The 16,130-nt window shown below is 40.7% G+C and overlaps 2 protein-coding genes across 4 annotated transcripts in view; one reads left to right on the forward strand and one right to left on the reverse strand.

Annotated features, from left to right (window-relative positions):
• LOC107228093 (mediator of RNA polymerase II transcription subunit 20) overlaps positions 1 to 16,130 on the reverse strand; it is an 89,411-nt gene that overhangs the window by 53,582 nt on the left and 19,699 nt on the right. The gene's annotated exons all lie outside the window — the stretch shown is intronic.
• The window catches only part of LOC107220804 (facilitated trehalose transporter Tret1), a 66,681-nt gene that overhangs the window by 35,306 nt on the left and 15,245 nt on the right, over positions 1 to 16,130 (forward strand). The window contains exon 1 of one of the 3 annotated variants that reach the window (XM_015659544.2): positions 2,023 to 2,049. The exons of the other annotated variants lie outside the window; for them this stretch is intronic. Coding sequence (XP_015515030.1) covers positions 2,038 to 2,049 — 12 coding nt within the window. The 5' untranslated portion in view covers positions 2,023 to 2,037. Of the gene's footprint in view, positions 1 to 2,022; positions 2,050 to 16,130 lie in introns of those variants that run through there. 3 annotated transcript variants of the gene reach the window in all.

The following is a 16,130-nucleotide window of genomic DNA, read 5'->3' on the forward strand; positions in this document are numbered from 1 at the left end:
CCCCCTTCTGATAACCTATGCAGGATCAACTGGCGAGGGATGAGACTGTAAGAAGGGATTAGAACTTTGGAGCTAGCGTATCAAAATCATCGAATGTAGGAAAAATCGAGATAGGTAATTACTGTTTGATTCTCGTGGACGGGCGTGAAGGGTTTCTTGTATTACGAGTTCTGCTCATAGTTTCATTGATTCTTTATTTTCGACGAACGGATTAGAGAGTATTCTACAATACATGAATTTACATCGAATTTTAATTCCAGGCCGCTTTTTTATTCAACGAAAAGAACCGAGCCGAATACCAAGAATACCATTTTTAGTGTTAAATTTCGACAAGTTTCTAAACCTCTGAAAGATAAATTCTATGCGATCTTGGAAAAGACCCTATCGACAAGAAAATTTGAAAACTGTTGACTCAATTTCTATGTCGAAACAAAAAGACTCACCAAATTTGATATTCTACGGTCATAAATCAAAACCAAACACATCAGGCTATCTTAAGTGTGACTAATTGTAATCAGTTGAATCACGGTGAGGGATTATATACCTGTGACCTGTCGAAAATGCCTGACGAACGGAAGTAAAAGTTTCGATATAATCTAATCTCAACTGTCAATTCTGGTAAAAGAAAGCCTTAGAAAACCATTGAAAGAATCCTCCGCACAGATTGAAATCAAACGCTTCATTTTTTCCATCTTTTCCTGTCTATTCGAAGAAAAAGGGAACTCGAACTGAGGTTAAGAATAAAAAAAAAATAAATAAATAAAACAACACATCAACGAAAGAAAGCCAAACCTCCGATTCGGCAAGCACGAAAGAATAGAGTAAAAACGTGAATACATGCCTATATGTGTGTGTGTGTGTACAAATGAGAAAAAACTGATCAACTCCAAGTTCTGTCTACAGATTGAGCAAACCTCCATTTGACCACTCTACGAACAGACGTACCTACCCATGTGTCAATAATTTTTTTACGCCTAAAATTAAGAGGGGGAGGGGCGAGGACAAATGACGAGGGGGGTCACGGTTCATAACTGGTTTGATTAAAAAAATCTTTCATCCGAGTAGCGGGCGAGTGAGTCTGTTTCGAATGGGCAAGGAGTACCTGGTCGTCTTCCCGTCTCCTCTCATCCCCCTCACTCCCAGCATCTTTTCCCCGCTCCCCTCGTCGATGGACCGTCGTCGTCGTCCCACCTCTTCCACTCCGGGGTATTTTAGATTAATCTCCGTGTGCGTGACTGCGTGATGATAGGCGGGTGTATGGGTGAGAGAGCAGTACCGTGAAACGTGCCGAGCGGGAACGAAACCCTATAAGCAGAGCTCTCTCGGAGGCAAAGCCACCGTCAGTGCAGCGATGGTCACCCGACTGCGGACTAGTCAGAGACTGTCAGCCTCGTCCAGAGAGCGTGCGAGCCGGTTCGTCGCGTTCCTCCACAAAACTCTCTCTCTCTTTCTCTCGATTCAAAGCTCTGGGACTCCCTCTTCTCGGCTTTTGCCTTAATTGCTAATCTCGGTATTATCCCCCTTCCACCTTCCATCAGCCTCGCGTTTCAATCGCAAATCGCTTTATTGTTATCTCGCATCTCCTGTCGATTCGGTCGATCCTTCTTCCCGTCCTCCTGCTTACCTCTGTATCCTGCCGACCTCGGTCATTTCGAATCGTTTCGTCGGTGTGATTAGAAAAGTGTGCGATATAAACAGTTTTGTGAATTGATTGCGGAAACAGTCGTTGTTAATAGTGGAATATTTAATTTCAATGTTCGACTGCCGTGTCGTGTCGACGGTTCTTTAATGTCGTGTCAAATTATTCCCAATGACAGCTCGTATTCTACTCGACCTCGAATGTCGGTGTGTGTGAGGGAACGTTTATTAACCGATAAATCGAAGCTTTTCACCGTCTGTTCGTAGCGATCTGTCGTTTATGCACTTGTTACAATACCCAACGATTGTACGATTGTACCGAACGTAAACATTTGCGCGTGCCGTAAGGAGAGAAGAAAGTTTAGTGCGAATAACCGAGCACGTGGAGACGCGCGTCAAATGTGCTTTCATGTGAGTATATCTATAATCTGCAGTCATTGGGTCACGATCCGGAATTACTTCTGGTCGTAATCAATCGTTTTTTCTCAACGTAGGATCAAATACATACAGGTGAAAATATGGAAAGGTCAGAATATAGAATGCCAAAATGTAGATTTATCAAAATTCTACTCAATAATATATAATCGTACACAGATTCTAGATTTTGCCATTCTATCTTACGATCTCTCTACATTTTCAATTTTCTATACATGAACTTTCTACGGTTTAGATTTTCGCGTCTTTGAAAAGTCCTTCTATCGATCCGCCATTCTAGTTTTTTAACACCACACAAATATATGTTTTTCCGAATGTAGAATTATTAACTCAACTCAACAACATGTATTTTCCGTATATAACATTTCATACACGAATTGCTGTTTCCTCGATATCTATCCACGTAGCACGTGAGCCTTGTTTGCACCGGAGAAAATTTCAACTTAACTGCAAAACGGTACTTGATAAGATGCCAAAGAAATAGGAACCGCGCTAGAAAAATTCTTTCAGCACATATCTCTTAAGGGGAATTGTAAAAATAAATCGAGAAAACTAAACAATCGCAAAACTTTCACTATAATATTCGTAAAGTTTTGTTTTCTGAAAAGAATAACTATTCGTTGCACAACTGCAGTTCCCTGAATCCAAGCGAAGACGAGGTCTATTAGATATACGATTGGGACTTAAAACTGTTTGTCTATAAGCGCTTATCGCATGGTAGCCACGGATGGAATAACTTATATACTTATACACAGACATAATCGGGGTGTTAGAAAAAGCGGCGTGTTCTAATCCCTGATTCAACTCAAGATTAGGTTTATATGCCCCAGCCTTCGTGTATACAGAACTGCATGCGTGTAAAGGAACGTGGAAGTGCAGTCGGAGTGGATGAAATACCAGCCGAAATGTTTGTCTAAAAGTAACAAATCTAGGCACACGACTGAAGCAGCAGCGAGTTGGGAGAGATATGCGTGATTCCGGCGTCATATAAGCGTGGAGTGAAAAATGGATTTCGAAAGAATTTTTATCGTCTCTCGGTGATATAATAACTGCAGTGAAAACGCGTGAGGCTGCATACGTGCGAGCGGAAATTATCAGGACAACAGAACCCTCGCAGGAACGCTAATTAATATACGTGAACGTATAACTAACACAATCGCACGTGAACTACATTTGAAAAGGGAGATGAATTAATTAATTCAACCGCAAATCGTCGCTACGTTTACGATTCTGGGCAGCGATAAGTGCGGAAAAAAAAGAGAGAATGACGGAGAGAAAGAGAGAGAGAGAGAAATTGACAGAGTAAGAAAGTAAATAAAATCCACCAGAGATTTCCCGAAATCGTCGATTTTTATCTAAAGCTGGGAAAACTGAATGAATTTTACGCAGTAAAAGAAGTATTTAATCAAAAGCTTTTTTCCTGTAACTTTCTGTCGCGAGTAAGCGGATATAGATTCTCACGACTTGGCGTCGGTTTTATCCAGGGCCAGAGAAAATCGGCACGAATTCCAAAATATTTCGCAAGGTCGTGATCAGGGAAAGAGCTAACGGAGACCGAATTGTGGTATTCGGCGTATTTCCTGGGACGATATACGAAAATAGCTATCAATGATGCTCTCACGTTTCGCGCGTCAGGTTTGTAGACCTCGACTATAAACGGTGGAATCTGTTACACGATCGTTGCATCAGGATTCATAGATTCATCGGATTATGTAATAAATCAGAGAGTAAAATCCACCCAAGAAGTTTCGCAGTTTATAGATCAAACCTAACGATAAGTACGCGTGAATAATATTTATGGTGGAACTGATTGCAGCTTTGTTCGATCCGGGGGCCTAAAAATTCACGTTACTCACGGGGTTTGGTCTTCATCAGAGCTGGAACAGTGAATATGCCGGGAATATACGAATAGATCATGCGGAGCTGTTACTGAATCCTATCACTTGCCGATATCGATCTTGATCCCGAGTTAAAAATCGCCCGCGAAGATTCGAGCGCATCGTGACTGGCAACTCGAGTTTGCCACAGGGTTACAGTGTTTCTAAATATACTGGTAAACAAACAGTGCAGTGTGCAGGTCTTTATCGGTGCAGGAAAAGAACGTCGAGTGATACTTCCGACAAGGTTAGCAACTGAAATAGATCATCGTTGTTCTCTTGGCCTTAAACTGACCCCGTCGTTGCACCTTCTCTTCGAGCTGCACTTCGTTACGCAGGCTCGGATACCCGATGACGTTAACTTTTCGAAACATATTCATATGCGTCAGAATGTAGGAGAAATAATCTGTGGCGAGATTTTTTCCTGTGTCAAAATTATTACGGAAGTTTGGCGTATTGGATGAGTTTGATTTTGTCGCAAGTTGCGCTGATCGTGCGACAAGATATCGTGTACTTGTACTTATTCGGTCTTAACAGGAAGTACGGCTTAGTTACAATTACGAGACAGAATCCACTGATATAATAAATTTGAACGATAATTACTGCAGCCTATTTTCTTGTAACTTGCAACAAGTTGAGATTAAACTTGAGAAGTAACTTTATAAAGATGTTGAGAATTCACATTAATTACTCATTCGTTTCTTAGTGTTCGTTGTATACTTTTATTCATGTTAATACAATTTTTTTTTTTTTTTTTCATCATAATTAACGATAATTATGAGCGTAATAAAATGTAAACACATATACATACTTTCAAGACAGCTAACGCGGCGTTTAAACTTAGATACTTGGATGTAAAGTTTGATTACTTGATAAACGAACGATGAGAATCCAACCGAATACGAATGTTCGAGTATAGTTGAAACGGAGCATTAGAGAGTTGGGAGGGCGGGAAATCCGGAGATTAGAGATTCAAGGATTGATAAGCGACCCTGCATCTTCGACAAATATTCTGCGGAATGGGTGGCTATTGAAACTTCAAAGGCAGAACTTCGACGGCTCTCATCCTCTCTAACTTCTCAATTTTCATTCCTCTCGCTCTCTCTCTCTCTTTCTATTTGTTCTTTATCCTCGGTCGACTTTCACTCACCGAAGATGACCGGAATTTAGGGATTTCAAAGTGACGAAATATCGTAGTAAAAACACAGAGGCGTGAAATGGAAGGCAAAGTGAAAAACCGAGGACTCAGACTGGCACGTGTGACAGAAAAAATAAATACGCTATCAACGTTTCAATCTCGCTCTCAGCACTCGCGCAACTGCGCAATCACTTGCGCACAATGCTGTAATCGCACGTTGTTCGTTCACAGACTTCAATTTTTTTTTATTTATCCATCACAATACTCGTCAGTCATCGTTTTTCCACGAACACGGATCGAGAATAAGCGGTAATATATGTTCCTCGCATTAACCGCAAGTTCGACGAATAAGAGTGTCTTTTACTGGAAAATTTTTTCATTATATCGCTAAACCGCAAAACGTTAGGTATGATATAAACGATACGAGCAGCATCGCTGTCTCGACCGAGATCCACTATGACTTTGATATCCGTTTTAGCCTCCTGAATCAGTCATGGAAACGAAACGTGCAGAGTTACGAAACAATGTGCAGAATCCCGCACGTATATAAACACGTGTACGTATACGGTACGTATGTATTACACGCGGTTCAAAGAAGAACTGCAAGAAGACCGCGAGCAGTCTGCGTTTCCACTTTGGCCTGGAAAAGAGAGAGAGAGAGAGAGGGAGAAAAAGGAGGAGAGAAACTCCGACAGAGGGAACTGGGACCTTTAATCTCCTGCAAGCAAAGGGTGCCCTGACCGCGACGGGATGAATATGCAAAAATCCCTAACCATTGTAGCTCGATGTTTGGTGTTTGGTAGTAAGCTCCTCTTAAATATTCAGGGAAAAAAAATCTGGAACGTGCTCCATTTTCACAATGAGCCACCGTTAGTTGCAACGCGATTCTGTACAACAGCTAAGCAGCGTGCCGGTCGTTGTCGTTGTCGTGGAATTTTGAAAAAACCGAGGCAAGGATTCGTTTTTGCCAAAAGCAAACAAATGAAAAAAAAAAAGAGGACGGGACGAACAATTACACGTGCAGGATTGCTCGAAATATATGCAAAGGCGTATTTTTGTATCTAGATTCTTCTTTAGATCTTCTTAATTAGGATCGAAACGTGTGACTGGAATTTTGTGAAACTAGTCGGTGTTTTATTTTTCACAGAAAAAATGTCCGCCTTTCTTGTCTGACTTATGAGAGTGAAAATTGAACTTTAACTTCGAAACGCATTAAAGGAGTTCAATACCTACTTCATGATTCGATATTGCAATTGTGTATGTAACGCTTTTCAACGTATCATGTTTATTTATTTATTTTTTATATTTGTTTGATGTTTTCAAAAGTGGATAACATTAGTCTTGAACAAATTGAAGTTACAAGATTACAGAGAGCTGAACAAACGCGAATATTGTACACGTATGTAATTTTCTTTCTTTTCTTTTTTTTTTTTTACCAAATTTCCTCAACTATTTCCCCGACGAAACTTCCATACGTATGTCACAAGATTGATAAATTACGACAGCTCGAGTGGCAGCTAGCAAATTGGTTGAAGAAACCTACTTTTCTTTCTCATCATCTTCCGCCTAGGAACAAATCGGAATGAATCGGAATGAAGCCAAACAAGGGTCTAGTCCGTGTCTTTCTGGGCCGATGACAACTGGACGTTGAACGTCGCGACGCGGTATTTACGTGAAAGCAAAACGTCGCGTCGTTGAGACGGAGCAAAAACCCCCGTCAAAACATGTTCAGGAATAAAAGTCATTGTCGTTATAAAATTAAAAAAATGGCAAACTAACGACATCACGTCCTCGAGGTAGTAAAAAATTGTAAGTAATCCGTGTACATTCTACTTTTTAATACGCTTGTTCTATAATTTAGCCAATTTCTCTCTTCGTTTTTTTTTTTCAATTTAATATCCATATCAAACCCGTATTTTCTATGTAAAAGTCATATATTACAAACGCAACTTAATCTCAGTGTCAAGATTCAAACAACGTGTCTACAAACATGATACGATTCGTAATGCAGTTTAAGAATATTATAAACTAATTACAAGACAGCGTTAACAAGAAAAACAAAATTTCCTGTCAAACGATAATTTTTTTTTTTCTTTTTTAATTAATGATAGCCTGACGATGCTCGGCTGGTTCCGGCCGAAACATCGCAAAGACAAATAACTTTGAATAAAAATATCTATCATGTCCAAACTCGACGAACAAATTTGCTTACAATTAGTTACATACAACAAAGCTACGACAAGCTGTTCAGCGGTGAAAAATTTTCGCGCAAATTTACGTACATATATATATATATATATAAAGTGTGTGCAAAAAACGGCGGGATGATTTCGGGAGGTTTAGCACGTGGCGTTGCGTCGTCTATACTCGTACGCCAAATGCGGACAATGGATAGAGGAACTTTTGTTCCGATATACGTGAATCTCAGTGCGTGCGTGCGTTTCGAGTTTTCGGGCCGTGAGTCGCGTGGCTGACGTGCTAATGAAAGGGCTCGAAGAGAAGGCTGCCACCCTTCTCCGCCTTTCAAATCAACCCCGCAAATCACGGGCAGACGTAGTGAAAACGCTACCTAAAAATGCAAAAATCGCCGTGTTTCGCAATTTCCAACGATTCTCAGAAATACAGTAGACTGTGAATTAATTAGTGGCTTCAATAATTGGAAAAGGTTTAGTTACAATATTTCGCAGTTTCAATCTCTACTGACTAATTTGAAAATATTGCAAAGCAGAGATTGGGTTTCATCCGTGTTTCTTTACAGATCTAACGTTCACGAATTCTAATCAGTTCACCTTCCGATATACGGTGAATGGCTTATAGTGTGTACGGAGAGATATGACATTGAAAAATTACCATCTTCGTAATTAACAAATCGGATGTTCCTCCAACGGTGACATTTATGTTCCCATCGATTACGTTGCGTTTTACTTACGGTTATGGTAATAAATTACAGGAAACGAATTTAGCAATTGGAACCATGCGGTTATATTCGTTGTAATTCAACGCGTCGTCTTTTAGAATGGAATCGAATTGAGGCTACTACTATCACCGTAAGATGTGTCTTGTGAGTCAGTCAAACAAGTCGTTAAACTCGTCGTAAAATCGACCGAACGATCGGCGACTTGTAACATGTGGCGACTAAAAATGTTGGTGAGAAAAAAAAAAAAAAAAAAAAAAAAGAATGAAACATATGGTGTGAAAAGAGATAAATAAAAAAAAGAAAAAAAAATGGACGCGAGTAAACACAAATTTTATGTCTCTGGCGTATATTTTTAGTCAGAGTCGATGCAGTAAATTTCGATGAATTATTCGTTACAATCAATTTCAGAGACAATTTTGAAACCATATATTATTTTGTTTTGTATTATTTCTCACTTCCTGTTTCCCTTCCGTCAACTTCAATCATCAATTATTGATTCCTTTCGCAACTACCACCGCCATTATTTTCACTATTAATGTTATTACCACGATTGCGAATAGGATGAATATTCCGGGAGCAGCGATATCCGTATAAACCTCCATCCGATATTACGGATAAGCCGATCAGGATATATAGTTATTGGCATTGAAGTACGTCAATTTCGCAGCTATAAGGCTTATCAATAAGCTCGACCATCCGAAAAAGATTATCTGAAAATCATTCGAGTGATATTTTAATAACCACCGGCACGTTTTCATAAAATTTCTCTACGCAAACTGCAGCGATGCGATCAGGATTTCAAAATATGTACGCGTACTTGAAGGAGGAAATCGAGAGAACGAAACTTTTCCGATAATTTTCATAACGGAGAACATTTTGCGCGGTATATTTAAACAATATCCGTGATCGAAAAATCCTGTAAATTCTTAGCGATGCCTTGCATTGAGAATCCCTGATGGCTAGGTACATGGTGTATATCTATGTATAGTATGTATGTGTGCGTGTATGCATATATACATATATATATATAAGTGAAGCACGTCGTTTCCGTAAGTTTAAGCCATTTTCCCAAAATCGCCACTGCTCGACTCGTTCGTTCGACGATAATTTCCCTCGTATAAGAAGCAAACGTAAACTTGTCAGTTCGCCTTCGGCTGCGGACGCTTGCTGCACAGGGGCGAGAAAGTGCTCGGCAAAGAAGCCCGTGTTTGCTCCAAGGATTTTCCTCACGTAGGTATACATATACGGGTAAACCGATCGAGAAGTCGGACAAATATTTACCCCGAAAAAGAGGAGGAGAAAGTGTTAGAGTCGCCCTGGCTGACTGCGGATATGTTTTCCTTTTTCTTACATGCGTGCTTGTTGTCTTTTTCGGAGTCGCGAGATAAGCTCGTTTCCTTATCGAGGGATTGATGTGCGTAAAGATTGAATTAGGGTCCTCGGACTCGTCTCGTCTCGCGATGAAAACATCTCATTTACCTCGTCATCGGTTATATCTTGCCGATAGCCACGAGTGGCACTAGAGATGTTGATAATTCTTTGAATCTTCTTGATGGAAGACGACTTATCACGTTGTATTTATATTATTTATCGCAGAAGGTATTTCACTTCTTCAGAAATCGTTCTCGGGAAATTCGATATGATTTTTTAAACAAAAAATTGACAGACTGTTTTAAGTCGGATTCGAAGTCGGGAAAGAAAATTTGAAACCGCGTTGAAAAATTTTTATGAAATTTCACGAAATTGTCGAGGCTATCTTGTATGAGGACAGTTGCGAAAACATTTATATTTTCCCACTCAGTTTCTCGCCTCCGTTTCTCAACACGTGCACAATTCGTTCCCCATGTGAATTCAATTTGAAACAAGTCCGAGTACCCAGAAACGAAATTCCAAGTTTATACTGAAGGAGACAAATGAGGTTCGCTACAGAAACTCGCACAACGTGGTTAAATCCTACGGAACTAATTGGAGAAAGAAGATTTGGTGTCCAACTCGTTACAGTCGCAGGATGAACTGAGTAACTGATGAATATAATAAAAAAAAAAAAGGTTACAAGATAAAAAAAGAAAATGATCCTTTATGCTCGTCGTGTCGTCGACTTATTTTCGAAAAGTAGAAAAAGAAGTAAAAAAACGAAAAACTTTTCACCGAATGAAATTCCCGAGGTGTTTGGGTTGAAGAAATTGTGAAAAGACGCAGCTGAGCAAATACCAAAGATCCTCGGTGATATGTTGATGATATTTAACGAGTGGTTAATAACCGTAAGACAAGTTTAGCAGTAGACGTTAACCTCATAGGTACAACTGTGCGTATATAATAAAAGCTGCAAGTTATACCGATAGCGGGTATTACGTCGTTAAACGAGTATCGTAGATTAAGCGAGTGTGTAAGAAAGCAAATGAATATATCTTGGCAGTCGGTAGATTTTCGCATGATATGTAGTAAACGCTACACGAGCGTGAAAGCCGAGCTAAATGTACATATAATAATAAGTGTAACCCGCAATTATTCCTCCCCCCCCCCCCCCATTCATTCGTCGTATAATGTTCAACTGGACGTTTTGCGTAGATAATACAAGTAGTTTCTGCTAACCCGGATAAAGAATAGTCAGCAAACACGTGAATATAGACCGTTATACGTTACACTTTGCGGAGTATGTAAAATACGCGCTCCATGCGACATGTGCACAAGTCACTCTGGTTGAGGTTTATACTGCGACTGCAAGTTTACGACGAGACCGATGTAGATAGACCAGATTCGCAGTAGGAAGGAAGGAGAAAAAAAAAAAAAAAAAGAAACACCCCCTACACTGACCAACCACGGAATATTTGCACGGTAGAAAATGAGCAGGAGGAAATTTCCCTGCGGCGCGAATTTTACACTCGGTCGTAAATTAGGCCGGTAAAATTTGCAAGTGAAAAAAAAAAAAGAAAACACGCACAGTGAACCTGGAACGGAAAATTACAACTCTTCTTTTTCTATTTCTATTTCGCTCCCATGACTAACGATTCTGCCCTAACGAAAAAACAAACCCTCAACTTTTTTCTCAAGAGAATTTAGCATTATCACAGATTGGTTGTGGGTGAGAATTTACTCCTGAGATAGGTTTTTTTTCTTTTTCTTTGGGTTGCATACTCGCTGTTTTGAAACACGCGTAAGGTACACACGACACTCTCGATAATTAATACGGAAATGACGAAAGTCTCATGAATACACTAAGAGAAGTCATACGAGCGTTGAGCAAGGGTTGAAAAATGGTAAAATCGCTTTCTCCGGTTGACACTTTTCCCGAAGCACCAGTAGCAGCAGCAGCAAATATCACGGACTGAACCGTGATAAAGACGCGCCGTATCAAACTGCATTTACACCTATCGATGGATTGCAGCGAATAGAAGAAATAGTATATCCACACGTGTTGCAGGACAGACAACCGCTGCAGCAAACGTCGGATTAACTCCTACGATATATGCGAGGGCGTGACTCTACGGCGTGTAATTAGTTTCGCAATAAAACAAACATCTTGTACATACTCAGCACGCGGGGTCAACGATATAAAGTGCATTCCGATATCCGACGCGCTTGAACCAATGCAGTGCGAATTCCGGACGCGTTGAGGAGTTGAAGAGTTAAAAAAGACCAAAAAAAGAATTACAATAAAAAATTGACACCGTCGCGATGTCAGTACAGCCCCGTGACCGGCCTTATAACGAGAGACGATTGCCTTTCATTTTTCTTCTCCTTCAAAGCGGCGAAACTGCTGAAAATTCACTCTTAATTGGCCACTGAACTCGGGATTTACAATTACGTACCAATGCCGATCTCCTCCAGTGGCGTCTTCGCGGCTCCAGCTGGCCTGCACTTATACACCGAAACGTCAGACTCAAGTCTCCTTAAGAGTATATTTACGAGTTCTCTGCACTCCCAGAGACGGTTGTAATAAATATAGTTTATTACACGCGAATGCACGCCGAATTGCGTCTCGAAGAAATTACTCTTGCTTGCGGAGGCAAATTTTTACCGTTGACAATAACCGCGATGTCTCACTGCCGTGCTATGCTTGTTGTAAACGGAATAGCGATAGTTGGAATTTTTGATTCGATTAAACCTCGCGTTTCGTTCAGCGACTTGGTTAATTTATGAAAATTGATCGTGCATGCAGCGAATATAATTGAGTGAATATAAGTATCAAATAAAGTCAATCACTGACCGAGATCGTTTCTAAAATCTGGTCAATTTCAACGCATGTTAAATTTCCCGCGCAAAATGAGAAGTAAATTACTACGAGGTACGTACAAAGTGCGTCGTCTCTCGAGTAGGTATTATCGCGTGTCTGAAATCTCTCACGTTTGCAGAGATTCGCTCGACAGAGAAACGCGGCTAATCGCTGATTCGTTAATTGCGCTTCGGAACCATCGCGGTGAATGCGACACGCGTTTATTCCCGTATCCTCTTCGACTTTGCAACTTACGCGTACGATATTTCGTACGATGATTCTTTACGAGTTGAAACGCGCGACACACAAACGACAAATAAAATATCACGCAAAGGTGAAGCGACAAAGAAAGCCAAAACTGATATTTGAACATATCACTTACGGGGGGGGGGGATGAATCTGACCGAATGAAGAATGCCTCCGGCCGATAAGGACAAAGATAGTGTAAGAAAAAAAGAAGGGAATCGTATCACCCTAAATAACATACAAAACGCAACAATTACGCGGATCATTTCCCCCGGAGTACTGCATAATATATGTACACGTACAAAAGTTGCGCAATTTCTAGCTACCGGGCTCATTTCTCACTCCCCTTCCTGTCCCGCAGTACATAACTCTCTTCTTGCTGTTCCGGTGATCCGTCTGTGCCGGGAACGCGTTTATTTCACCCACGTACCTATAATACTGTAGCGGTGTGACCGAGAATAAGAGAGAAAAAGAGAGAGAGAGAGAGAGAGAGAGAGATGGGGGAAGGGGGGTGGCGCGGTGGGTGGATCGCGAAGCGTTTCTCACGTGTGTAGAGCATGCCGCACCTATAACACACTTAGAAACCCGCTCTGAACACGTGCCGATCCCCTGCAGCACGTTTTCAGTGCAGCGTCGAGGAGCGACCAGCAGCCGTCAAAACGAAAGGAAACGAACGGTCGAATTGTTATCAGAGCGAAAGGTCGGAAACAAAGGGTCGATTGAGAAACGGGTGACCGCCTCCGATTAAACGTCCGGCCAAATCGGGCACCGACTCTTGTAACATCCCACGCTAGTGGGATATTTATCGACGAGGTGACGCGATACCTTGACGAGTGGGTTGTTTGACGTCTTAACGTTGCGAATTGTCAATGTTGACGAATAAATCAAGGAAAAATCGGTGTGGTTGTGTGTGAAACAAATGAAACGATAAGGAAATTAGTTGTGAACAAAACGAAAGTACCGAGCAAAGGGAAGATGTCGTCTCTCGAATTTCTACATTCCACTTTATCTTGTTACGGTTAATTAATTATTTGGTTCGTTGCGAGAAGTTTCATCGATTCATCTCAAGATAAATTGGTAATGTGTTCAAGATTTTTGCTTCTAAATTTTTGCGAGTTCTGAAATCGATAGCTGGTGGTTAAATCTTGGTCTTTAGTTCTCTGGAAGACTTTTCCTTTTGGGTAAACTAAAGTTGCCAGAATCTCTCCGATGAACTTTTACAACAGAGATGGAACGACTTAAATTGAATAATGAATTCGCATAAACTATTCCAGCGCACTTGGTGATACCAGCGATACGAAATTCGTAAATAACTTTATTCGCTATTCAAAAAACGTCTCCGTTATTCCAACATCCTTTACCGAATCCCTTGTCCTCTCTTTCCGCAACAATCCCGTGAAAAAAAGAGTTGCTTATCAAACTTGAGCTTGTTTTCCATCAATCAAACATTTAAAAATCACTCTAGATTAACTTGAAACTAATTTACGAACTATAAACCAACGAACAAGCCTTTCTTACACACCCTGTATTCACTAACGTGAAATAGTAATGCATGGGGTGGGAAATGGTACGAGGAGGAGGAGGAGGAGGAAACGTGGTGCGGGATCCGCAGCCAGTCATTGACACCTTTTCTCTCTCGGGTCGCGGGACAAAGTCGAACGAACGTAGGTATGCACGTAGGTATACCGAAATAAACGAGACGGTGAAAAAAATAAAAATCGTCTAGCTCAGCTGGTATAACGAAAGCAAAAGTACGCAAGTAAGAGTTCTTTTCTTCTAAGGGCAAAAGAGAACTCAACTTTCATAGCGTGCTGCTTGCGTCTGCCGAAGTCACCGAAACAACCAAGGAAGTTCACCAGCCAGCTGAATCATTGCACCTTTATTACTTGTCTCTTTGTACGACTCCTTTTCTCCTCATCTTCGTCTATTTGTATACTTTTCTCGTATGCATCTAGACCAAGAAAAATTCTCGCGATTATACAGGGTAGAGTAGAGTCGGTTCTTTTCATGTCGAAGAAATATGAAAGAGCAGATGAAATTTTGCCGCAGGCGTTGTTGATATTTATCTTGTGTTCTTTTTCAACACTTATTTTTCAATCTCGTAATAATAATATAAATGGAATGAAATACGACAAGAATTTAATTGGACTGGGATAAAACGGAGATATACTAAATCGAGAAAAGGCATCAGGTGTTTCTTAACCCGGAGTAGCTCGAGTGCTACTCGTTTAATTGGCCAGACTAGACACTACTGGATACGCCGCGTAAGTCTCAAGTAAAAACTCCGCAAGTCCTCCATTTTCTAAACTAGAGAAAAGGAGAAAAATCCACCGACACACATACCGTTTCACCCATCGTATTATACTCTGGTAGGAAATAAAAGACGAAAGTAAAAGCCCCCGGGGGGACATTAATAACAGTAGAGAGCAGTTGCACTAGACAGCCGTCACGTGACATGGACGGATATTCATAGCTGAGGCACCTGACCCGAATGTTCGCAAAAAGAACGAGGTTAAAAACAAGGTGAATTTTCCAGGGTTAATTCAACAATTTTCGTCGAATAAGTTGCAACCGAGTTTCCTCGATTCATTTATTCAGTAGCTTTTCAGTCTTTTACATTGTTAGTTCAAAAGCTCGCGAGGTGCGAGCAAATCTGCGACTGCATATCCATACATGTATATTAAGGTGGCCCTTATTTACGGTGTTGACGAATTTTTTCCACCCCACCCCCCAAATCAATTTCAAATAATTCAAAAACAATGGCCTAATTTCTTCAGATCTTTACCTCAACTCTAAGATAGTTTGCATTGTGACCGTAGTTTCTTTATGGAAATAATACGGGAAAAACTTTTTTTCTCGGTATATATTTTATTTTAAAAGTTATAATGTTACAAATAATCTGTAATTGCGAGGTTTTAGTGGGTATTAGTGCTACAATCGAGAAAAAAAATCACAGTTTTTTGCATGTTATTTCCATAAGAAACTTCGATCACCGTGCAAACTATTTCAATAAGATGAGGTAAAGATCTGAAAAAAAATAGGCAATTGTTTTTGAATTATTTGAAATTGATTTCGGGGGTGGGGCGGAAAAAATTCGTCTACACTCTAAATAAGAACCACCCTGACGTAAACGGTGATCTTGATCGCGTCGCATTTTCGAAGACAACACGATACGAATCGGATCCGAACAAAGCAGAAATCATCGCCGTTTCAGCTGTTCTTAAATGACCCCGCAGGCGAGATTAGTTTGCACGACGTTATGAAATCCGGTCGATCACTCTTCGGGCTATCGCATCTTGGTCGAAATTCTCCATTACCACATCATATACGCATATTCCGGCATCCACGACACGTAACCAAATCTGTTACGCAAACAAAACGGGGAAAACCCGATAATTGGATTCGAGTTCGCCGCCGTTCGCGCTACGTTATATGCACGATATTGTAATATGGAAAATATTTATTATATACACGCGGTCCTGTCTGCCGCTCGCGCTCTCAGCGAGCTCGAAGAAGATCAATTTGATAAAAACCGTGGGGATGAAAATGGGTGAGCGAAAAGGTCGTTCTCCTCGTCCGTCAGAAACTACCCTCTGGGCAAACGAACGCGGCGCCAAGTTTCCGCTTGCCGGAGCAATTTGTAAGGAAAACAACGATCTGACGAGA

Source organism: Neodiprion lecontei, chromosome 1, assembly GCF_021901455.1.
Source record: "Neodiprion lecontei isolate iyNeoLeco1 chromosome 1, iyNeoLeco1.1, whole genome shotgun sequence".
Taxonomy (NCBI): Eukaryota; Metazoa; Arthropoda; class Insecta; order Hymenoptera; family Diprionidae; genus Neodiprion; species Neodiprion lecontei.